General features: G+C 43.6%; 1 protein-coding gene across 1 annotated transcript in view; it reads left to right on the top strand.

Annotated features, from left to right (window-relative positions):
* Nucleotides 1-26,535, top strand: part of SH3RF2 (SH3 domain containing ring finger 2) — a 260,511-nt gene that overhangs the window by 197,309 nt on the left and 36,667 nt on the right. The window contains exon 6 of the mRNA XM_073620627.1: nucleotides 24,171-24,268. Within this exon, the coding sequence (XP_073476728.1) occupies nucleotides 24,171-24,268 (98 nt within the window). The remainder of the gene's footprint in view (nucleotides 1-24,170; nucleotides 24,269-26,535) is intronic.

Here is a 26,535-nt window from a genome sequence, read left to right as displayed (position 1 = left end):
TTAATGTATTTTATTGGGATTTTATGTGATAGATCAACACAAAGTGGCACATAATTGTGAAAGGAAAATTATAAATGGTTTTCACATTTTTTAACAAATAAATATGTGAAAAGTGTGGCATGCATTTGTATTCAGCCCCCCTGAGTCAATAAATTTGTAGTGATGTCTCTACCAGCTTTGCAAATCTAGAGAGTGACATTTTTGCCAATTCTTCTTTGCAAAATACTATTAGATAATCATTGGGTTGTTAATTTTAGTTATGTGCTTCATATAAAGTCCCACTTTCCCTCTCCTTCTTTTAATATGTACCAGGGATGGAGATATAGGAATTTTTTAGTCATGACCTCATTTAAAGTCCCAACTTTTTCCTCTTTCATTTCCAAGTAATTTAGGGATGAAAGCACATAATATCATCTGTGACACATTTCTGCCTATTTAGATTTTATTTTTGGATGCTCACTGGGGGCGGCTGTGGTTTTCTTCATCCCCGGGAGCTGTGACACACATTATAGCTGTGTGTGTGTGGGGGGTTAGGCGGGCACTCTCCGCATGTCGACGCCACTCCCACGTGTCGAGCCGGTTGCTCAATTTTTGGCGCCGCACGCCGAGACACTGTTTTTTCAATCTGCGTACTTAATGAGGAGGGTTTTTCACACTGTCACCTTTTTCTTATCAGTATGATAAGAATATGAGACCCACTACACTATTCCTTTTCTATGTACTTGGTTTTCTCACTACTGCTAAAGTGGGGATGGAAAGTATTCAGACCCCCTTAAATTTTTCACTCTTTGTTATATTGCAGCCATTTGCTAAAATCATTTACGTTTATTTTTTTCCTCATTATTGTACACACAGCACCCCATATTGACAGAAAAACACAGAATTGTTGGCATTTTTGCAGATTTTATTTGGCTCCATCTGTCTTCCCATCATCTCTAACCAGCTTCGGTGTCCCTGCTGAAGAAAAGCATTCCCACAACATGATGCTGCCACCACCATGTTTCATGGTGGAGATGGTGTGTTCAGGGTGATGTGCAGTGTTAGTTTTCCGCCACACATAGCATTTTGCTTTTAGGCCATAAAGTTAAATTTTGGTCTCATCTGATGAGAGCACCTTCTTCCACATATTTGCTGTGTCCCCCACATGGCTTCTTGCAAACGGGACTTCTTCTGGCTTTCTATCAACAATGGCTTTCTTCTTGCCACTCTTCCATAAAGGCCAGATTTGTGGAGTGCATGACTAATCATTGTCCTGTGGACAGATTCTCCCACCTAAGCTGCCATAGTCCTCTTGGCTGCTTCTCTGATTATTGCTCTCCTTGCCCAGCCTGTCAGTTTAGGTGGACGGCCATGTCTTAGGTTAGCAGGTTTTAAGTTTGCAGTCATGTCATACTCTTTCCATTTTCAGATGATGGATTGAACAATGCTCGTGAGATGTTCAAAGCTTGGGATATTTTTTATAACCTAACCCTGCTTTAAACTTCTCCTCAACCTTAACTCTGACCTGTCTGGTGTGTTCCTTGGCCTTCATGATGCTGTTTGTTCACTAAGGTTCTCTAACAAAAGTCAGAGGGCTTCACAGAACAACTGTATTTATACTGAGATTAAATTACACACAAGTGGACTCTATATACTAATTAGGTGACTTCTGAAGGCAATTGGTTCTACTATATTTTAGTTAGGGTTATCAGAGTAAAGGGGGGCGGAATACAAATGCATGCCACATTTTTCAGATATTTATTTGTAAAACATTTTGAGAACCATTTATCATTTTCCTTCCACTTCACAATTATGTGCCACTTTGTGTTGGTCTATCACATAAAATCCCAATAAAATACATTTATGTTTTGGGTTGTAACATGAAAAAATGTGGACAAATTCAAGGGGTGTGAATACTTTTTCAAGGCACTGCAGTTGAGGATCAGATCACATTTAATGACAAATTACTGCAGTAAACCAGTGAATTCCAAAGGGTTCACATACTTTTTCTTGCTGTTGTATATACCAATGTCTCAGATATGTTCATAGACAAGTCAGTTATTTGGTGTGGCTTTGCTAAGCAATGCCAACCCTTAAAATGATAAAGGTTCATTTTTTTTTTTAAATTAGCAAACATATTATACTTACCTGCTCTGTGCAAGGCCAATGGCTCTTGCTGCTATCAATCTATCCAATAAGGACCCGAGACAACGGCTGCAGCCACTGGGCTCATGCATGTCGCTGGAACGATCGGGTTCAGGTAAGAATAGGGGGGGGCGGGGCTCTGGGGGCAGCTGCAGCACAAAAGGTTTTTTCACCTTAATGCATAGGTTTAATTTGAGAAATACTTCAACTGACCTGTTGCTCCCTGACCTGTCTGAAATAAATCAGAACCACACAGACGCAACTCTCAGTATCTCACAGGCAAAAGTACAAATGTTTGGCTCACTGTCACAACATGACCGTTTTTCCTGTCACATAACTGCATTCCAACTACACAGCACAAACTCTTAGCAATGATAGAGCTGCCTCTGCAGTGCACAACTAATGGACAAGTCTAATGCCCTGCACACACGACCCGTTTTGCCGTCGGAATAAACTCTGAAGATTTTTCCGAAGGAGTTCCAACTAAATTCCGCTTAAGCTGTCTTGCATACACACGGTCACACCAAATTCCAACCATCCAGAACGTGGTGACGTACAACACATACGGCGGGACTAGAAAACGGAAGTTCAATAGCCAGTAGCCAATAGCTTCCGTCTCGTACTTGCTTCAGAGCAAGCGTCATTTTGGTGCGTCGGAACAGCATACAGACGATCGTTTTTTCTGAAAACTCTTTCTGTCGGAAATTCCTCTCGTGTGTACATGGCATTGCTTTTTACCAGAGGAGTAACAAGGTCCAACATTTAAAGTGAACCAGGTTCAAGAACTTGCACACTAAAGTAAAAGCAATTTAAAACATCACTTATCTTTCATTCATCTCTGTATCTATAAGCATTGTGGAAAAATTTGTTTTCAAAGTTCACAACACAATTAATTCATTTTCAAACTCACAACACAGTTATTAAAATATTAAAGTGGAGGGACACCCTGAAAAAAAATTTAAACTTACCTAAACCCTTGTTGCTAGGCAGTCTTCCTAATCTGCCTCTTCCTATTCCGCGGCGTGTTCTTCTCCTTGGTGAGCAGCCCCGTTGTCTTCTGGGAACTGTGTGTGTTCCCAGAACACCACGGGGCCATTCACAGAGCGGAACGCCGTGCCGCTCACGCGTGCGCAGTAGGAGACTGGCAGTGAAGCCGCAAGGCTCCACTGCCTGTTTCCCTTACCTAGGATGGCGGTGCCGGGACCCGAGAGCCGAGGGACGGGTCGGCCTCGGGCGGCCGACATCGCGGACACCCAGGACTGGTAAGTACTTATTTAAAGTCAGCAGCTACAGTGTTTGTAGCTGCTGACTTTAAAATTTTTTTTTTCAGGCTGGAATCCCGCTTTAAGCTTGCCATATACCAAAATTTGTCAGCCAAACAGCACCTCCATCCAGTCAGATTCTTGTGATATTTGTGGATCATTGAGAACAAATTACTTCACATTACAAGCAGCTAGAGAGGTCAGTGGTGGCTTGTTTGAAAACTATCCTACTATTTTTTCAAGGCTAACACCATCTTTTACATCATATTACATCCATATTTATGGAGCAGTGCATGTGCATGCTAGGTTATCAAGGAGCAGTGCATGAGTAGTGAGACACCAGGCCAGTAAGATTACCTAGTATCAGTTCCAAATCATACTTAGTAAACTTGTGTAGAGCACCCCCTTAAGGGCTGCAGATGAACTGGGATTCCCTACTCTGCACAGCCAGGCACTCCAAATTTTCACAAGCACTCTTGAGACAGAGAACAGTCCGTGACTTTGTTTTTTTTGTATTTTTTGAGGGTAATAACTTGGATAGGGATGGGAGCTTATGGGATGCCCACTGACTTCAACAACAACCTCAAAGACAACTTCCCGTATACAGTCTCTATATACAATTCCTCTTCTTGCTCCAGCATGCACTTGCTTGCAGAACTCAGCTGGATCACTGGATCAGATCTGACAGTCACTCAGTCAGATTAAAGGCGATAGCCCATTACAGACAGGAACCCAAGGCCCCTTGTTATGTAGCAAGAATTACAGTGTCCAGCTTGTACTATTCCTCCTATAGTTACTGATCCCAGTACCACCTCTTCAGGCACTGCCAACCCACCTAGCTGCAGCTGCTCCTTTCACTAGCCCTCCAGGCTAAATTCTCCCCACAGTCCTCCAGACTGACACTCACCAGCCCACCCAGCTGACTCTCAGGAGATCTCTCAGACATGCTGACCTGCTCCTGCTGTCCTCTCTCCTTGCTCCCATGCCTCCTGGAAGGGCTTCCTATGTGTGTTATGGTAGGATCCTTCCAGCACCCGAGCACCAGCTCAAGGTCAACCCCCCCCCCAGACTAGAGGGCACCCTCAAAGGCCACCGACAGCCTCTTCAGCACTCCATCTCCATCTTCCACCTGACTGCCCCTGCCGACTTGCCTATTTATGAGGTGGCCAGCCCCCTGCCAGCTCTTTACTTGGGATTGGCTGAGGTCTTCATAGATATTCCGAGCAGCTCCTCCTAGCCTCCACCCACTATGTCTAGAACATTTTCCAATGTCCCAGGAAACTGGGGAAAGCACCAGAGAGGCATCCAGCCCTGAGTCACACCAACCCTGACCCAGATTCACAGCTCAGGCTTAACCCTTTAAATTCTCCTACACTAAGAACCTGCTACACTTGCTTTATTATATCACAGTACTACAGAACTCAAAGCAGAAATCTTTGTTGAAATATGGCAATAGACAATGACAAATGGCAATAACAAAAGACCCATCATGTATAGTTCAACAGTTGCATATGTTATGTGCTGCTTAATCTATGTTAATATTAAAATCATGTTTGTTTAGTCTAGTGGAAAGTGTTTCATCTAATTGCTACATCTTTTGGAAAAGTAATATTACAAGCATATTACATACTCTTAGGCAGTATTTAAACACTGTAACAGCTATAACTTAAAGTGGAATTTTATCCAAAATGTTATTTAGGTTATTTTTCAGAGTAGAAAAGAGAATACCTGTCAGGTTTTATTGTTGTCTTATTGGGCAGATTTTCCTTTACTTCCTATCCTGATCCTGGTGGCAATCTTGTCACAACATAAGGCAAAACAAAAAAAAGAAACTCACCATATTCAGTTGTTTGACCTCCCCCGTGCTTTCCACCTAAGTGTTATTGTTAACAAAATGCCACTGGTTTGAGGACTGTTGCTGTTTAATGGTATATCAGTAGAGATGTCACCAACTAAAGTGCTTCTCATAGATCAGGCTGTGGGATGTGCGTAGACACAGAATTGTAGGCTTTTATTGCATCATCCTACACTGATTACATGACAGGCTGTAGAAATGTGCATTGATACAACACAAAATATGGTGGGCACATTTGACTCTTTAGGGTAAAAATAAACAGCTAAGAAGACAACGATTTTGTAAGAGAAAGTATTATGTAAAATCAGTGCTCGCCTTTTATTTTTCTACTGAGTCATTGGAACCTATGTGTAGGTTTTATACATACTTGCAGCAAATCTTCAGGATGCAAAAAAAAAAAAAAACAATCATACATTTTAAAATTGCTTTTATTTTGTGCATTCAATATCATTGGGTGCAGATCTAAATGAGAAACATTATAGTACATATACACTATATGGCCAAACACATATGGACATACCTCCAATTTATTGAATTCACTGAAGGATACTGTTAATGTTACAGCATACAAAGACATTTTAAATAACTGTGTGCTTTTAACCAGGTAGTAGGTAGCAATTTAGTGAAGGTCAGTTTCTGTTCCAGCATGATTGTGCCCCTGTGCACAAAGACAGGTTCATAAGGACAAGGTTTGACCAATCTCTGCTATTGGACACCTTCCAGATGCATTGGAATGCTGATGACAGGATAACATCAACCATCAGTATTCGTCCTCACAAATGTACTTTTGGCTGACTGGGTATGAATTCCAACAGATACACTATAAACTTTTGTGAAAAACCCACCCAGAGGGGTGGGAGAAATTATAGCCAGAAAGAGGGGGGCAGGAGAAATCCATATAAATGCCGACGATCTTGCAGTTGGATATAGGTATAATGGTCAGTTGTCCTTTAGGTCATACAGTGCATTGAATAAGTATTCATACCCCTTGAACTTTTCCACATTTTGTCATGTTACAACCAAAAACTTAAATTAATTTTATTGGGATTTTATGTTATAGACCAACACAAAGTGTCAGACAATTGTGAAGTGAAAGGAAAATGATAAATGGTTTTCAAAATTTTTTACAAATAAAAATGTGAAAAGTGTGGCGTGCATTTGTATTCAGCCCCTGATTCAATACTTTGTAGAACCGCCTTTCACTGCAATTACAACTGCAAGTCTTTTTGGGTATGTCTCTACCAGCTTTCCACATCTAGAGAGTAACATTTTTACCCATTCTTCTTTGCAAAATAGCTCAAGCTCTGTCAGATTGGATGGAGAGTGTCTGTGAACATTAGTTTTTAAGTCTTACCACAGATTCTCAATTGGATTTAGGTCTGGACTTTGACTGGGCCATTTTAACACATGAATATGCTTTGATCTAACCATTCCATTGTAGCTCTGGCTGTATGTTTAGGGTCGTTGTCTTGCTGGAAGGTGAACCTTCGCCCCATTCTCAATCAGCCCCAGTCTTTTGCACACTCTACACTGTAAAAGATTTTGTGCTGGGTCTACTCAAAAAAAATGAGGCAACTATTTGCATTAGCTTTTTACGTACTGTCAACTAAACTTATTTTTGTCTGACTCATTAGACTTTTCATGTTTTCAACTGAGTTGTTTTAAGTAAAGCAAACTCAATTTTTTTCAATTCATAGACCATAGTGTTTTAAGCTAGGAACACATACCTTAACTTGTCTGGAACTATATTTTTTAAGTAAAGCCAACTCAATTTTTCCAGTTTATAGACCATAGGTTCAAGTAAAGCCAACTCAATTTTTCCAGCTTATAGACCATAGGTTTAAGTAAAGCCAACTCAATTTTTCCAGTTTTTAGACCATAGGTTCAAGTAACGCAAACATAATTTTTCGAGTTTCTAGAAAAATTTAAGTTAGGGACACATGCATTCAATTATTTATTTTAAGTACTTATATAGCACCATCAATTTATGGAGCTCTTTACATATACATTGTACATTCACATCAGTCCCTGCTCTCAAGGAGCTTTCAATCTAAGATCCCTAACTCACATTCATACACATTTTAGGGACAATTTACACAGGAGCCAATTACCCTACCAGCATGTATTTGGAGTGTGGGAGGAAACCTACGCAGGCACAGGGTAGAGCATTCAAACTGCAGGCAGGGAGTATCATTGTCAGGATTCAAACCAGTGACCCTTTTGCTGCTAGACAAAAGTGCTGACCACTACACCACTGTGCTACCCTATCACTTAGTTACTTAGTTTTAAGCAATATTAAACATTTTTTTTAACAAAAATATGTAGACTAATACATATCGGCCTAAACTGAGGAAAAAAATGTTTTTTTATATATTTTTGGGGGATATTTATTATAGCAAAAAGTAAAAAATAATGCGTTTTTTTTTCAAAATTTTTTTGTTTATAGCGCAAAAAATAATAAAAAATGCAGAGGTGATCAAATACCACCAAAAGAAAGCTCTATTTGTAGGAAAAAAAGTACGTCAGTTTTGTCTGGGTACAATGTCGCAATTGTCAGTTAAAGCGATGCAGTGCCGGATCACAAAAAATGCTCTGGTCAGGAAGGGGGTAAATTTTTCCGGGGCTGAAGTTGTTGGGTCCGGGGCTGACAATTGTGCGGTTGTGCGACGCTGTACCTAAACAAAATGGATCTTGTATACACTGCTCCTTCACCGCTCCTGCCCATTGAAATCAATAGGGCAGCGCGGCTATACTGCCGGCAAAGCGCTGCTGCAGCAGCGCTTTGCAGTGGTTTTAACCCTTTCTCGCCCGCTAGCAGGGGGGTAAAACTGCCCTGCTAACGGCCGAATACCGCCACTAAAATGACGGTAAAGCGGCGCTAAAAATAGCGCAGTTTTACCGCCGATGCCGCCCCCACCCTAGTCTGAAAGGGGCCTAAGGTTCTCGAACAAACCTCTGAGATTAAATTACACACAGGTGGACTCTATTTACTAATTCTGACTTCTGAAGGTAATATGTTCCACTAGATTTTAGTTAGGGGTATCAGTGTAAAGAGGGCTGAATACAAATGCACGCCACACTTTTCAGATATTTATTTGTAAAAAATGTTGAAAACTATTTATCATTTTCCTTCCACTTCACAATTATGTGTCACTTTGTGTTGGTCTATCACATAAAATCCCATTAAAATACATTTACATTTTTGGTTGTAACATGACAAAATGTAAAATATTATGAATACTTTTTCAAGGCACTGTATAACGCTTTGCTTCACTGCGCCACAAAACGTATCCCCCGGTTGCGTTCAAGTGAATGGGGCTGCCCTGCAACCACCCTGCAACTGCGTGCAATGCATACAGTTGTGGTGCAGTGGTGTAGGCTTTTAGTGGTTAAACAGGTGGTGAGGAGGCAACATAGTGCTTCTCACTGCCTGCCGAATGCCTTCTAAAAAGCAATTAACTGTATACCTCTTCAGAGGGTTACCAAGACTATAAAAGAGTCTCAAGTGTTACAGGCTGCATTGGTTATTGGTTACCTAGCAATTTGTATTGAATGTGGCTCTCATCTATTTGTTATAAACTGATAATGTACTAGTAAATAAAAATAAAAAGTCACGCATTAAACAAAATAAATCAAATGAATAAAGTCCTTGTGAGTAAATGTCCAACAGCAAGAAAAAGTGCATATAAAATGTGAATAAAAAAATTTCTCATTGGTCCAATAACTGATGGTAGAAGTTCAGGTAACGCAAAATTTATGTTAGATGAAATGCTTACCAGATAGCAAGCCAAGTGGGACAGGTGGATATAAACCCAGCCTGGGCCTTTGGGGAACCAATCCCGGTATGTACTGGACGAATCGCTCTTGTAGACCGAATTGGATCCACAAAGGTTTTACCCAAAAAAATTTATAATAACGTAGCGTAATACTGACACAAATTACGTGATAAAAAAGAAGAAAAATAATTACTTTAAAAAATTTACTATGTGACACTCCACGAGTGACAAATCATGTGAGATCATAAACCATCCAGTGCTTTATAGGCACAAAATGGAGTTTAAAGTGAGTGACATGCAAACCATGCAATAAAGTGGAAATCTCCTATATGGAGAACCAGTGCAAAAACCTTCCAAAAAGGCAGCTTACCAGATGTTAAAGCGGGGGTTCACCCACACCGCCAAAAAAAAAAAAATATTAAAAGCCAGCAGCTACAAATACTGCAGCTGCTGACTTTTAATACATGGCCACTTACCTGTCCCGGGGTCCAGCGATGTCGGCAGGGGACGCCGAGAACCCGCTCGGTTCTCGGCAGCTGCCGACGCCATCCTAGGTGAGGGAATCAGGAAGTGAAGCGTTGCGGCTTCACTTCCCGGTTCCCTACTGCGCATGCGCGAGTCGCGCTGCGCGTCCCAAGTGGTCCCCGCTCTCTGCTGGGAGCTGTGTGTTCCCAGCAGACAGCGTGGTTGGGACGGAAAGAGGCATAGACTCCCATGGGAGTCTATGCCGGAAGTGGGTGCAAATACCTGTCTTAGACAGGTATCTGCACCCCCCTCCCCCCTGAAAGGTGCCAAATGTGACACCGGAGGGGGGGAGGGTTCCGAAAAGCGGAAGTTCCATTTTTGTGTGGAACTCCGCTTTAAAAAACAAAAGAACATGTAATTAACCACCGGATGATAAATGGAAAAAGGGGTTTCCAAAGCCGCTTACCAGAAGTTAAATAGAAATGAATATATAACTATCCACCGGATGATAAATGGAAAGGAATATCCAAAGTGTAGCAAACCACATGAAAATCCTGCTTACCAGATAGCAGACTCTATAAAGGCAGACTGATACAACCACAGAACCGGCTTCCTGGCATGGAGCTGCGTGGATCCATCATGACATCCATATCTCAGACTCCGCAGTATACATATAGTAAAGGATAGTGGCAATAGTGTAATACGTTTAAACTAGTTTATTTTTAAAAAAGTAACACTTACAATATGGCGAAATAAAAGGACACTGCCGGCCGGCATGCAAACAAACTCCCGTCCTCAATAAGGCAACGTGGTGACGTCAGCACGTCCCTCCCAGACGCGTTTCGGCACAGGCTGGCGTTTTCAATGGGGAACTCCATTTTGTGCCTATAAAGCACTGGATGGTTTATGATCTCACATGATTTGTCACTGGTGGAGTGTCACATAGTAAATTTTTTAAAGTAATTCTTTTTCTTCTTTTTTATCACGTAATTTGTGTCAGTATTACGCTATGTTATTATAAATTTTTTTGGGTAAAACTTTCGTGGATCCAATTCGGTCTACAAGAGCGATTCGTCCAGTACATACCGGAATTGGTTCCCCAAAAGCCCCGGCTGGGTTTATAGCCACCTGTCCCACTTGGCTTGCTAAGTAATTTGGTAAGCATTTCATCTAACAGAAATTTTGCGTTACCTGAACTTCTACCATCAGTTATTGGACCAATGAGAAATTTTTTTATTCACATTTTATATGCACTTTTTCTTGCTGTTGGACATTTACTCACAAGGACTTTATTAATTTGATTTATTTTGTTTAATGCGCGGCTTTTTATTTTTATATTGGTGTGTTTTCACTTATAGCCGCAGCTTCACGTATAAGTTTCTAGCGCAGTTTTTTCTTCTTTCTTTTGATAATGTACTAGGTCTGTTGTCTTAAAGAAGAATTCTAGGTATGGATATTTTATGCAGATGTAGCGCCCTCCCAGTTAGGTTGCTAGGATGTTAGGTAAATTTAGTCTATTGGCCTCCACTAGTCTTTCATGGGAAAATTGTACTCTGAGCTGAGCAAAAGAACTGTTCCTAAAGTTTGCAACATAGAGAAGAGTGTCCTCTTATTTATGTTAGTGGTTCTGGAGTATCCCATGCTACCCTACTCCCCATCCAAGTTATCTAACAATAAAACCACAAGCAGACATCCCCTAGACTTCTCTTTGTGTTAGTGTGCCTGGGCTGTGCTTTGTGTGCTCTGGCAGCCTCTGCATTATTGAGGGAGAACCCTGGTCATTATCATCATTTGTACTGGAAGTGTACAGTGAATTTGTCTTTGACCATCATAAGCCAGAGGCCCTCTCGGGGGAACCGCTACACATAGTTAGATTGGTCCAGCTTGGGAAAGCTAGAAATCACTGAAGTAAGCATTGCACTCCATTGATCTTCACATGTTTCCAGGTCCCAGGCTGAGTTACAGGCCTTGCTCCATTTTGAACACAGATGGTTTGCTGCTGGGCTTGGGCACTATCCAGAGAATGCTTTGCATCCCTGACCTGCCTCTCCACCTTATCCAATCAGAGAACACTTTGAATTCATTCAGAAAATGCAAAGGATTCTCTGAATTGTGCCGGTGCTGAGTGGCCAACCTCCTGTGTGTAAGGGTAGGTGGGTATGGTGATTGTCACATCCTTCATGTTTCCCTGCTCATTGTGCGCCAAGCAAGGCTCACATGAGGGGCCTACCCCAGGGTGGGTTCTTCTGGGCTACACTAGGCACCTTAACAGAGTCACCTGCCTTGCACATGGGATACCTTGACCTTTGTGCTGAACACTGTGTACATTTGAGCATATAACTGTAGTTTAGTTAACGCTCCTGTCCCATGTCGATGGATGCTTTCACTGTCATGGCTGCATTTATTAGGGACATGCAGAGCCAATGCCCTCTCTACCTGTCCAGCATATTATAACTACCTCACTCTCAGTAACGGTATGAGGTCCCACCATTCCCCCAGCGTGGACTCAATGCATGCACTTCACTCGATTCTTACACTTATGTACCTGTGTACAGGTTGAGGGCCCCGGCAGTGCAGATCTGCTCCTGTTGCTATGGTAGATGAATCGCAAACTGAAGGAGTGCCGACAATATCTCCCTCACTGCAAGAGGCTATCTCACCTGCCACATGTACACGCTTAATGACAGGCCACTAGAGAAACCTTCATTACCCTTGGTAACCACTTGTATCTTCATACTGTATTAACTCTTGTGCTTTATCTGACCCACGATGTAGACTATGCATGTGCCAGTTACTTGCATAACACCCCTTTTTAATAACTTCAGACCAGTTGGAGCAAGGTTTCAAAGCTTTACTAAAAAAATAACATGACAATGACAGTCCAAAAATTAGTGCAAACACGTTCCTAACATCTTTATTCCATAACTAAGGCCTGCTACTGTCCCATCACACTTGCTCAGGTTAAAGCGGAGTTCAACCCAAAAGTGGAACTTCCGCTCATTTGTCTCCTCTCCCCCTCCAGTGCCACAATTGGCACCTTTCGGGGGGGGAGGGGGGACAGGATACCTATCTTTGACGGATATCCTGTTCCCACTTCCGGGAGTCCGGGCCACGGCCCAGGACGTCACCACGGGGCTTCCTCCTCCTCTCCCTGTCACCGGGCCAGTAGTAGAGAGGAGCGGCGCCTTGGGCATGCGCAGTAGGTTTCCCGGCCTGAAGCTGTAAGGCTACACTGCCGGGTTCCCTTATCCGCAATGGCGGCAGCAGCACCACCCGACAGCTGATAGAAACATCAGCTCATTTTTTTTTGGGCGGACCTCTGCTTTAAGTCCATAATTGTATGAGTCCATAGTGTGTTTAACTCCGATCCGGCAATTCTGTGGTCCTCCAGCCTCCAAGAACAGCATAGCAGCATAGCAGCATTCTAACCCCACATTCTCGGGCTCCATCTCACTCCGTTTGTTCCCTCTTCAATTTTCTTCTCCCCCCCCGGGCACAGACCCCTTGTTCCTTATATAATGAATGGAACCAGTGGGCCAGGCCCAGCAGAGCCCGCCAAGAAGAAAACCCGGGAACACAATTAACTCTTAGGTTCCCGACTGGGGCAGTGTAAATGAGCAACTATAACCTCTACTTGCCTACATGTGCTCAAAGGGCACCTGCTCAGCACCGGACCTGGAAGCTAGTGGAGATCAGTGGAGTAGCGGTGGCTACTGCAGCGATTTCCAGCTTCCAAGGGGATCAGCCAGGTATGGTATATACACAGTTACATTGGTCCAAGCTGGACCAATGTAACTATTTATAAAATATCCCCACCTGCAATTCTTCTCAAAATATTTGTCACATGGAGATGAGGTGATGTGTTTCATCTCCTAGAGTTCCATATATCATAATCTAGTATTTTAGTGCAATCGAAAAGTTACAGTGGTGTTCTGAAAAGCATTTCCTTTGCATTTTTGAAGCACCATTAATGGTTTTCATTGTGCACTGTAAACAACATTGGAAGAAACATACAAATTATTGATATTTATGGTCATTTTGATCACTAAAACAATACTAAAGGTAAAATTTTAAGAAAAATAAATGTGTTATACTTACCTGCAAAACCATTGCACAGAGTGGACCCTTACCTCCTCTTTTCGGGTCCCTCAATGGCGCTCCTGGCTCCTCCCCCTACTGAGTGCCCCCGCAGCAAGCAGCTTGCTATGAGGGCAGTCGTGCAGGCTCACTCCTGAGACCTGCTTTGTGTATCCACAAGACCCAACCCCTGCTCCCTCATTTCACTGGCTGTGATTGACAGCAATGGCTCCTGGGCCAATGAGGTTGCAGAGAGCCAGGATAGCAGCTGCTCTCGTGCACATCACTGGATAAAGGCCAGGCTCAGGTAAGTATAAAGGGGGCTTGAAGGGGGTAAACTACATACTGAAGGTTTTTTATCTCTATGCATAGAATGCATGAAGTAAAAAACCTTTAACCTTTTCACTTTAAAAAGCATAACTAAACACAGCAGGGCCCTGGTTAAAAATATTAATGAAGCCTCCTCCATGTCTCATTCAACAGCCTTTGATTTTTATTTCATTATGCCCCTAAAGTAGGGTAACATTTTGCATTCTGTTTTTATAGATCCAACTAGGATTGGACAAAAAAACAGAATTATGAGACTAACAAAACAAGGGCTATTTTGTTATTTGCAGAATTTAAGACAAGCTGGTAAATACAAGAGATTGAAGAGATAAGTCAGGACCCTCTGGCCTTGTGAACCCAGGAATATTGAAACCCTCTGCATCCTAGTTATTCATGAAATTTGCATTTTAGTTGCAATTAAGGGGAACTCGATGAGTAACAATTATTGTCCATAACAACCAGCAACCCAATGGCAAAATACTGACTCAAAGGGAGGTTCCGCTAATTGCGATGAGGTCTGTTGTGCAGGGTAGGAGAGGCTTGTTTGAGTTTTATCAACCACTGTCTTTTAATATTACATGAATGTAGACTGGATCCACCCTAGTATTTTCATGTAATCTACTTATACATGCAGGAGGTTTGTCACTTTTTGTTTACTAGCAACAGTGGAATAAAATCTAATTAAATGCATATATTATAGAGATAATGTGTCATAACTACTTTACAATGTAATTGTACCCTACAATGTAATTCTGTCTTATTTAAAGGGTGATCCCACCTAAAACTATTTCCTTTTTTGGTAGATACTGGGGGGCTAAGCCACCTAACACCTGGTTTTAGATTTGTCAGAGACTTGGTTAATCAAATAAGAGTCCTGGCTATGCACAAATGTTGTGACCATCATAATTGGGTCCTGCTATTCCTGTGGAACATGCCACCATCTTGATATTCTCCGTTGGGAGGGTGGCTTTTTTTCCTGCCATTTCAGAGCATGCATGCTGTAAGATCCTGCACTACAGGCTAGAGAAATTGTATCAAAATCACATGATACTTCATCCCTCAGTGAAACACTGCTTCTTGGGATGTGTGATGTGGATATCTCAGGAGGAAGCAAATGGCTGATCATATGCTATCCTTGCACCCGCAATATGAGTTATTTTGAGGGGACAGCAAATTTACACTGTTATACAAGCTGTACACTCACTACTCACTCGCGGCGGCGGAGGCAATCGGATGCTGTCACTAGCTGGGCACGGAGACGAGTGAGGGGAAGATGCCCCCACCCATCTCCATGACATTGCAGGGCGGAAGCGACGTCAAAACGTCACTTCCGCCCATAGCTCTTAAAGGACCATTTTTTATTTATTCTTTTTTTTAAATGACATTTTTTTTTTATTGCATTTTAGTGTAAATATGAGATCTGAGGTCTTTTTGACCCCAGATCTCATATTTAAGAGGTCCTGTCATGCTTTTTTTTCTATTAAAAGGGATGTTTACATTCCTTGTAATGGAATAAAAAAATGTGTAAAAATAAGAGATAAAATAAGAAAAAAAAAAATTTTAAACGCGTCCCGTCTCGCCGACATCCTCATTGGCAGGGAGAAGAGCGAGTTGCAGGAAGGACTCCACCAGGACTCTCAGTTACTGAAAAAACAGACTGATTTCTCCCGTCCTTAGTACAGGAGAACCAGCCTGTAAATTCCAAGAGATGCCAGACCAGCGCTGTCAATAGCGGTGGCAGGACAGCAAGAGGAGGCTGGGGAACCCCACAGTGGCAGAACACCAGGGCCCCGTGGCAAGACAACCTTTGCAACCCTGATAGTTCTCCCACTGCTTTGGACCCTTATATTTTCTTGGTATGCTGGTGACATATATCTCTTGTTTTCTGCCACCCTGGGGGAGGCCCCAATACAGTAGGAAGGGAGTTCACTGCAGAACATGTGAAAGGGCCGTTGTGGGATTGCAGTAAAGGGCCCCAGGATATATATAGATATATATAGATCTATATCTATAGATAGATAGATAGATAGATAGATAGATAGATAGATAGATAGATAGATAGATAGATAGAGATAGATATCTATATATATATAATTGCATTTTATAGTTGCCCCCTACTTTTGTCCCTGTCCCCCCATGTGCCCCTCTAAATATGAAAGCTGGAGACGCCACTGGCGTCCGCATAGGAAAACGGTGTTCAAACCACACATGTGAGGTATCGCCATGATCATTAGAGCGAGAGCAATAATTCTAGCCCTAGACCTCCTCTGTAACTCAAAACATGCAACCTGTAGAATTATTTAAACATCGCCTATGGAGATTTTTAAGGGTAAAAGTTTGTCGCCATTCTACGAGCGGGCGCAATTTTGAAGCAAGACATGTTGGGTATCAATTTACTCAGCGTAACATTATCGTTCACAATATAAAAAAAAATGGGCTAACTTTACTGTTGTCTTTTTTTTTTTTTTTTATTCAAAAAAGTGTATTTTTTCCCAAAAAAGTGCACTTGTAAGACCGCTGCGCAAATACTGTGTGACAGAAAGTATTGCAATGACCGCCATTTTATTCTCTAGGGTGTTAGAAAAAAAATGTATAATGTTTGGGGGTTCTAAGTAATTTTCTAGCAAAAGCAGTTTTTAACTTGTAAACAACACATCTAAAAAAGAGTATCGGTCCTTAAGTGGTTAATAAATTATCTGCAATTGTGTAAGAGGGCAGGAAGAGGAAGTAGACAAGAGGAAGTTCATTTTCTGGGTGATGGGCAGCTTTATCCAAGTTTCGTTGTGCTTATGACACAGAGACATAGGACATGCTGAATGACCACTGAGTCATACTTGGATGTGGAAATTATGGAAAATTGTTATCAAATACTTCCTGTAATTTTCCTTTCCTGGTGTACCATCACGTCAGCACACCATGGGTTAACCCTCCGTAGGTAACCCCAAGTACCACCTCCAATAGATAGGATAAAAGACCCACCCTCATAATCCCAGTGTTCTTTAACTAGATAGCGACAGGCCACCAGGGCGGGAAAGTTGTGCTGACGTGAGGGTATGCCAGGAAAGGAAAATTACGGTAAGTATTTGATAACAATTTACCATATTCCTGGCTAACCTCACGTCAGCACACCATGGGATTTAACTAGCAATAAAGAAGAAGGGCAGGAAAAAAACAAAAGGACACTTAGCCAAGATATGCTGCATAATAAGGAAAAACAAATTTTACTTCTCTTGTAAGGCTGACGAGACCACTGCTGTCCCAAACTTTGTGGATGCTGTGGCATGAATATCCAGGCTATAGTGGCGCGCAAAGGTTGTGCAGGAACTCCAGCTGGCAGTCCTACAGATGTTTTCTAGTGGAACTTTAGCGTATGCTGCCCAGGAGGCTGCCATCCCTCGTGTTGAATGAGCATGTGTCACTTCCGGAGGGGCCAGACCTTGGTTCTTGTAGGCTGGGATGATGACCCTTGATACCCAGGAAGAGATCATTCTTGATGTTGCCGCCTCACCCCTTTTGGCGCCCACTGGGAGGATAAAAAGGTTATCCACCTTCCTAATAGGAGCAGATCTTTTCAGATACATGGCCAGCAGGCTCACCAGATCCAGTGAGTTGAAATCCTCTGTTAGTGCAGATGAAGGTATTTGGTTAAAACTTGGGAGGATTGGAGCAGGTCGGAGAATGGCTTTTGGGGAAGGATCACACAGTAAGATTCTTTGCAGGACAGAGCCGCCAATTCTGAAACTCTCCTTGCCGAGACTATGGCCACTAAAAACACAATTTTTAAGGTCAGGGACCATAAGGAGCAAGAGTCTGGAGGTATAAATGAAGGTTGTTTGAGTGACCTGAGGACCAAGCCGAGATCCCAGGAAGGTATAAGGCATTTCCTTGGTTTAATGCGAATTGCAGCCTGCAGAAAACGCCTGATTAGGGGATCTTCAGCCCACCCATGCCTGCTGAGACATGATAGGGCAGAGACCTGCACCCTAATCAAGTTATATGCTCACCCTATATCTAGGGCTGACTGCAGGAAATCCAGTATGTTTGGCCAAGAAGGAGATTCAGTAGAAAGGTGCTTGCGTTCAGCGAACTTTACAAATTTCGTCCAAACATTTTCATACGTGCGGTTGGTTGAGGTCTTTCTGGCCTTCATTAGAGTCTGTACCACCTGTGAGGAAAGTCCCTGAGCCCTTAATCGGGCTGATTCAGCAGCCATTCTGATAGTTTTAGTTTTGCCGGGTTGGAGTGTCACCACTGGTTCTGGGTCAAAAAGTCCCTCTTGGCTGGAAACGGGATTGTCGGGGCTGACAACACCTTTATGATCAAAGGAAACGAAGGCCTCCTCGGCCAACAGGGAGACACCAACACCGTGTGGACCTTCTCTGCTCTGATCTTCAACAGGACATTCAATAATAATGGGATTGGTGGAAAAATGTACACCATCGGAAAGGCCCAGCGGATCGAAAATGCATCCTGTGTTAGTGCTCCTGTGTAACTGTATCTCGCCACAAACAGGGAAAGCTAAGCATTTTATGGGGTCGCCATCAAATCGACCGTGGGCGTGCCCCACTTCCTGAAAACTGTCCGGAGGTACCTCGGTTGGAGTGACCACTCGCTTTGTTCGGGGAAATGTCTGCTCAGCTGATCTGCCAGTGGATTCTGACTTCCTGGGAGATATGCTGCTGTCAGGTCCTGAAGATGCTCCTCTGCCCAGGCAAAGATATCTGCCGACAGGAGAAGGAGTGTTAGACTCCTTGTCCCCCCTTGGTGGGCAAGGCCTGAAGATTTTGGCACCAGGAAGATTGAGAATAGAAACCTCCCCCCCTCTCTTCTGCCGGTACATGCATAATGGCCCCTTTGGAGAAGAGTTCATCTATATAGGTTCGCAAGGACTGTCTCTTCTCGGGACACCCTGGCCACTGAGTTCTCACAAAGGAATTTGGAGGGTAGTGTAAGAACTCTATAGAGTATCCGTTTTCTAAAGTGTCCAGCGATCTGTAACCCTCGCCGCCTAGACCCTCCAATAGGAGCTTAGCCTCGCTCCCACTGGACAAGCCTGGGCGGGCGCACCCTCAAAAGGACTTTTCATTTGTTTTGGCTGCCTGTGCTGCCTTAGACTTGTTCCCCATGGAGAAAGGAACTTTGAGTCCCTCTCCATTGAGGTCTCTTCCATCCTGACCTGTACCATTTTGCCTTCTGGAAGCATTTGTAGGTTGACTGACTGGGTTGTCCAAGTGGTTTCTTTCGGCCAGGCTGAGGGAGAGGAGCCGCCTTGCCTCCCGTGACTCTCTTAATTGCATCATCCAAGGTCTTTCCAAACAGTAGTTTGCCGTTGTATGGTATGTTGCACAAGGCCTGTTTGGAAATTCCATCTGCCGTCCAAAGGCGGAGCCACAGGGCCCTCCTTGCTGTAAAAGCACTGGCCATAGATCTGGCTAATAGCTTTACTAAATCTACCAATTTTTTTGTGTCATGTCCCCTTTAAGCAGCTTACAGTGAGGAAAGGCAGCAGGGTGCAATGAGCGGGCAGCTTGTTAAGTCCACAGGCAGGTCACTAATCAGTGAAAGACTAAAAGAAGAAAAGAAAGATTACTTACACTACAGCCTCACTTATAAGAAAAGGAGGAAGAGAGAGACTGTGTCAGACTTTCATGTACCTGACTGATGAACCCGATACAGCAGGGGTAGGTCTTCCTTACGTATCTGGTTCCCGGCCCCTGGTAGTAAGAACAGAAGGCACGGGAGCACAGAGTGGTATGAGAGCCTGGCGGGTGGCTTGCAGAGGTAAGGCCCAGGATCCAGGTGTAAGAGGACTGATGGTCCTTGATAAGCTGAAGCACAGGCAGCAGGTGCAGAGCAGGAGCGGGGAAGACAGGTCCAGGCACAGACAGTCAGCACAGTACAAGGGAGCAGGCAGATTCAGAGTCCGGGTCACAAGCAGGGTTGGCAACAGGTGGGCAGCGTAGTACAAAGGAGCAGGCAGGTTCAAAGGCAGGCCAAGGTCAGGTGCAGGCAGACAGCAAAGAGGAATCCAATAGACAAGCTGGGTATCAGGGGGATCAAACATTCAGACAGGTAAACAGGAAGCACAGGTACTGGGAGCTGCAGATCGGACAGCACTGAGCAAAGTGCATCAATGGTTTAAATAGGGCGATTGGCGCCAAACCTCGTGCGCGTGCCCGCATGCGCCCGCACAACGGCACGCACGTGCGGCGCGAGCCGGCGCACCCCAGGGTGCCCAGCACTGAATCTGTTCTGGGAACCTCTCTGACAGACTGTCTTACCTGGAACTGACATGCAGAGAAAACAGGAAGCATGGCCGCTCAGGCCATCTGACTCTCTGCCTTTTGTTTGAATCAGTTGCCAGGTGATTGGAGGGGAACCGCCCTCCAAACAGGATAAGGAACAGAGATAGTGCCCGGCGCGCTGCTAAGGAGACATAGTATGGGAGAAAAACAAGAAGTGCAGCCACAGCGTCCCTGAGAAGCACCACATAGGTCAGTAAATAATGTGCTATCTAAGCAACAATGCCCATGACCCAGGCGCAAGGGTACCCTGGCTTACAGGGGATTTACCACCCATACACAGGGTCTTCCAACCCAGGAGAGGCAGAGAACCTGGGGGGAGGTGCGGTAGGGGGGATACTGCTCACCGACATCGATCCGATCTGGAAACTTTTGGCAGGTGGCCTGGCCAAAAATGACGAACACAGGGGATTAGGAGGGTGGGTCTTCTATTCTATCTATTGGAGGTCGTCCTTGGGATTACCTACGGAGGATTAACCCATGGTGTGCTAATGTGAGGTTAGCCAGGAAATATATTTTAGTGATGAGCATAAGTCTCAAACCTTTGTGCATAGTAAACATATTACTGAAATGCATAATAGTTATAAAAGATACACTTTAATCTCTATCATACTGGTGTACTGAACTGCATTTCTTTTAAAATCTTGCCAGCTTGCCAGTCTGCCTCTTGCATATGCACAAACCTGGTCTTTTTTTTTTTTTTTATATAAAACTTACACACAGCTTTCAGTTGAGGTGAATGGAGTGTAGGCCACTCATGCACACACTGGCCAACTGGGCTGATATTGGAAGAAAGGCCGCAGGGTGTTTGGTAGACCTCATAGTTAAGATCTCCAGAACAAAGCATCATAGATTAGTATTTACTATCTGAGCCCCCATTCAAACTTGAGTGTTTTCTGCTTATTTCCTTATGCCTGACTAAAGCCTGGTACACATTACAAGTTTTTTTTCCTTCAACCCAGCTGGTTGAAGAAAAAAACTGTCAGCTTCGGTCAGAGCCACTGTACTCACTATGTAAAGTTAGTACAGCGATCTCCCCCCACTGAGTTGTTGTGTTCTGACAGGGGGAAGCCCCAGAACACTCTGATCAGCGCTCTCTGTCATTGGCTGAGAGCGTTGATCTGGAGTCGCTCGGCTGCTGGTTTTCCAGCATGCTCGTCTGACAGACCAACATACACACGAGCCGAATGTCGACTGTTTTTTTTTTTAACCGGCCGATGTCTCCTGACATTCAGCCCATGTGTACGGGGCTTAAGCTTAACTTTTAGAGACTCAAATTTTCTGGCCCATTCACAATTGTGCATTCAGTCACCCTGCACTCAAAAAAGTACATGAGCATTTTTTAAGTGCATTTTTGCCCCCAAAAGACTTCTATGAGTGCACCTCTAAACATGCGATGGACTCCTTTTGTGCAGAAAAAACTGCTCTCCTCTTAAAGAACTGCTCTCCTCTGCTTCTGAGCCCCCGCAACCAAATACCTAAAGCTTGATACGCATGGAAATACACTTGTGCAAAACTTGTAAAATGGTCAGAAAAAAAACCTCTATAAAATGACTAAGAATACACTGTGCTTGAACTCTGCTCATTTGTGAATGCAAGCTAATAAATAATAAGCATGGGGAAAGGGGCCCAGTAAGGAATACTAATACTAAGACTAACCCATATTAAGACATGAATAATGCTACAATTAAAGTATGCATGGCATTACAGATTTTTTTTTTTTTTTTTTAGAATGTGTAAAATATTTATTGAACACGTTTCATGCATTACAGATCTTTAATTAGCATTTATATTTTTAATTTGTTTCTAAATAATAACTGGTTATTAATATTTGGAAGTAATAACACTACAGATGGTTGATCCATGGAGTATCTGATTACTTTAAGATTGGAAGGGATTGTTTCCCCTGCTCAGGGGCGTAGCTTGAAGCTTGTGGGCCCTGATGCAAAAATTGACTTAGGCCCCCCCTCCCCACTTCCACTGTGCGTGCTGATACTCCCACCACACACCAAGATACTCAAAGTGGCTTAAGAGTTTTGCGTTCCCAGAGTTACTCCTTACATCAGAGCACAGGAATCACCGCTGGAGAATCAGAGGATAGGAATCACCGCTGGAGAATTAGAGGACATAGACCCCCTGGCAGGTCACTTGGCAGAGCTCCTTCCCCATCCCAGCACTGTATACAGCTCCCCCCCCCCCCACACACTACACAGAGCTGAAATCATATTCCTTTACACACAGTCTGTCAGGCTTCACAGGGTGTATCTGCCTTTTATGTTGCCGTTCTGACCTGTGAAATTCTCTGGTCGGAACCGCAGTGTAGTTGCAGTAGGCAGATACACCCTGTGCAGATCGTGGCTGACTGGCTGTGTTATAAAGGAATGTGATTTCAGCCCTGCGGAGGAGGAACAGTATAGAGTGCCGTAATGGGAAAAGAGCTCAGCGGCCAGGCATAGCATCCAGGGTGGAGTGGGTGGTCAGGGGGCTTTGGGGGGGGACTTTGATATAGGGGGACAAAGCCATGTGACACAAAATCTTGTGCCTGCAGACCCTCAGGGGCCCCTCAGGTGGTGTTAAGGGATTTGGCTTAGCAATTTCTGAAGGTTTCTCTGTCAGTGTTGGCAGGTGTTGGGGAAAGGTCACTTACCCGAGATGTGTGTCTTTTCCCCAGTTGTCAGGGAAGTGGGGTAAGCAGACATCTCCAGGTGGAGGGGGGTACAGAGAGTCCCAGCTGGTGAATAGGAGACACTGAGTGGTGTCTTACCTCACCAGTGACATTGGTTGTATCAAGGCTACAGGACGGCACTCTCCTCCTCTTAACTCGCTGAGCTTGGTTACCATTCCATGTTGCCTGACACTTCCTCATGCTGGGCTGTTCTCACCCTGTTCTCCTCTCCATTCAGGAAATGGCTCACAGTGCAGTACCAGAGCATGGCTGTAGGGCTCTAGGGCAGATCGGAGCTGGACTTTGTTGACGATATGATAATATGACAGGGAAGCTGCAGGGGCCCCCTGGAGCTAGGGGCGGGGTTGCAATTGTGACCCCTGCAATCCCTTATGCTACACCCATGCCCCTGCTGAAGCAAACTTTACCCTGCTTCATGGGTTGTTGTTTTCTTGTCTTCCTCTGGGTCACCTGTGGGTTTAGGGGTCTGCAAATGTAGGTTTCCAATTGTATATATTTAGTTTTTTATAGGTTGAACATAGTGGACTTTGTCTTTTTTAAGCTATGTGACTATGCAAATTTAAAATTTACAGTAGCCTTCTTAGGTTGAAATACAGGCTGCACTCACCTATTCCTCATATTAAAATACAAAATGAAATATCTCATTTCTGTTAGTGTATAGAAACTTCTTTATTTAGGTTTGTGTAAGATGTTATATAGCTTACAGTAAGTTAAAGAGACTCTATCACCCTTTATTAATTTCAGCAATAAACTTCCCATGAAATTATGTGCTAAATTAATGTAATTTATGCATGTTATTTACTGCCTTCCTTGTGCAGACATCCAAAAGGCTTGAGATTGCTGCTGGGCACTGCCATCTTGGATGTGGTATCAGTAGCCCCAGCAGACTGAGAGGTGCTATTCAATCTATAGTAATCCCCTTCATTCCCCCCCTGTCAGGTACTTAAAAGGTTATATAGAGAGGTGAGGGGAGAGGCGAAGGAGCTGAATCAGCACAAATAGTAATAAGACAATCCCAGAAGAGGAGAGAGCTATGACACGGAAAGAGTGGGGAACTGTTGCTGATCTAAAGAATGTACTCTTCCTGAAGTGGTTGAATTTCCTAGCAAGTTCAAACACACTTTGTAAAATTGAAAAAAAAAAGAAGTTTATGGAAAGGAAAGGTAGGTAATCATCTAAAATCTATATGTGCTTTTACCTGCATTTTTTTAAATTGGTGACAGAGTCTCTTTAAGTGGACCTATGTGTACTTAGACACAAGAAGAAAAAAATATTTTCTTATGTTTTAATTTCCAGGCGAATGGCTCAATTTACTATGCCACATTAGGATCACAAGGGACAGGTCCATCACTAGTTGCCGTTCCAAGCAGTCATCATAATGTTTTGGTCAACATGTGAGTATATTTAATTCTGTTTGGCTCAATATTAAAATAATAGGATTTCCTTAACAACGAGAATTTGGGCTGACATTTGGACATAATCTGCTTTTAAAATGCTTGAAATGTTTTTGTTAAAAAAGTGTGCTCCGCCTCCCTAAAGATACTGGCAAGAAACATCAATAATACAGGCTGGTATCGCCAAACCAAGAGGCTGTGAGCATGCATTAATAACAAGCTGTAAAGCTATCTGCATTGGGTCCTCTAAGTCGGTATCCTGGCCATTCCAGCTGCAGAATAAGCAAATCTCATTGAGATTTACTAAGACCATGGGGGTTATTTACTAAAGGCAAATTCACTTTGCACTACAAGTGCAAACTACAAGTTCAAGGTGCACTTGAAATTGCACTGAAAGTGCACTTGGAAGTGCAGTCGCCGTAGATCCGAGGGGGGGCATGCAAGGAAAATAAAAAACAGCATTTTAGCTTGCACATGATTGGATAATAAAATCAGCAGAGCTTACCCTCATTTCAGATCTACCCCTCAGATTTACTGCGACTGCACTTCCAAGTGCACTTTTAGTGCAATTTCAAGTGCAATTTGCACTTGTAGTTTGCACTTATAGTGCAAAGTGGAGTTGCCTTTCGCAAATGTCCAAACAAGTTTTTTTCTCCAGAGTTTTAGAACATAATTAGTTTGCTATTTACATAGAAACATTTTCGCTTGGTGGTACCGCTTGACCTATAGAGACAAGGTAGATTTCATCGGCATGCCAGTGATAACGTTGTCCACCTTATACACCTTCTACACCAACGGAGAATTCCTGGGTTCCTGCTTTCTTTAGATCTCTATAAACCATTCAATTTCCTGTCTTGGGAGTACCTGTGATTTGTACTGTCCCACTGGGGCTTTGGAGAGGCCATCTTAGCCTGGATTCCGGCCTTGTACTCGACCCCCCCCCGCTTCGGTCAAATATGTGGGGTTCTTTTCAAACCCCTTCTCCATAATAAGGGGCACAAGAAAGACAAGGGTGTCCTCTGTTCCCGGCTCTTTTGATTTTATTGCTAGAACCCCCTTGCTTCACTCCTTATCTGCCGTTATGCAGTCTTGGCAGTTCTCACACTTGTCCTGGATAGGCTGGATTAACTCAGTGAAAATTAAAATTTTGCCCAAACCCAGTGTGGGTTCTGTCATATTTCCTTTGCTTGCTCCAGAAAAGTATCTTCCATTTCATCTGGGCCAATAAACAACCCAGGATCTCCAGAGCAACCCTTTTGGCGCACAGGCTACAGGGGGGCCTGGGGGTTCCTAATATCACTGAATACTACCCCGCCACAGATGTTCCTCTGTGGGTACTTTTAGAACTTCCACATCCTAGAGCCCTGCTTCGCATGACCCATGACTTTTCCGAATCAGATTTCCTCTGCTACCTTCAAATTCAGCACTGGCTCACCTCGCTGCGTGGAACTTCTACGTACCCATTTAAAAAAACTGCATTTGAACACACCCTCCAGCACTCCCTAGGATCCCTAAGCCTTATCTCAGCCCTCTATGCTTCTCTGAGTAATCGCTCATCTTTCAGCCCTCTCACCTATGTTACTCAGTGGAAACAAGATTTGACAACTGAGATAGACTTAGCGGACTGGAGTGTTGCATGGTCTTCTGTGGTCAAATGCTCATTTAACACAGCCACCTCAAAGGCAGCATATAAGGTGCTTTTATGTTGGTGTTGGGTCTTTGCCTGTATTGCCTGTGCCAATTCAACCTACAGTGACCACTGTTTCCAGGGTTATAGCCATCGGGGGGGGATGTTTTGCGCACATGGTGGACGTGCCCTAGATTAACGGTTTTTGGTCCGGTGTATTTGGCCTCCTATTCACTCTGTTCCTTCTGCCCATACATAAAGAAGCCAAGTTTGCCTTGCGAGTCTGTTTACTCATCAGCAGAAGCTCGCTTCCTACCTTTTTATGTCAGTTAAAAGAACGATTGCCCAAGCATGGAAAAACCATCAGTCCCATTCCAGGGGGTGAGAGATCGTATGACCGCATTGATGCTCAACAAACAATGTCCAGCATCCGCAACGACTCCCATGCTATGTTCCTTGATCTGGAAATTGTGGCTGGCGTATGCCTTCCCTACTCTCCCTCAAGCCAGCTTGGGCTGCCTATGACGAGCAGTCTCAATGCTCCTGAGCCCTTGTCTTCCCCTTCTTCTTGACCTCTGGCCTCCTGATCCTTTTCCCCCCTTCTCCTTGTCTTTTCTCCAATTCTCCACTATTCAGGTGC

Source organism: Aquarana catesbeiana, linkage group LG03, assembly GCF_042186555.1.
Source record: "Aquarana catesbeiana isolate 2022-GZ linkage group LG03, ASM4218655v1, whole genome shotgun sequence".
Lineage (NCBI taxonomy): Eukaryota > Metazoa > Chordata > Amphibia > Anura > Ranidae > Aquarana > Aquarana catesbeiana.
This window is presented reverse-complemented; position numbering and strand designations above follow the sequence as displayed.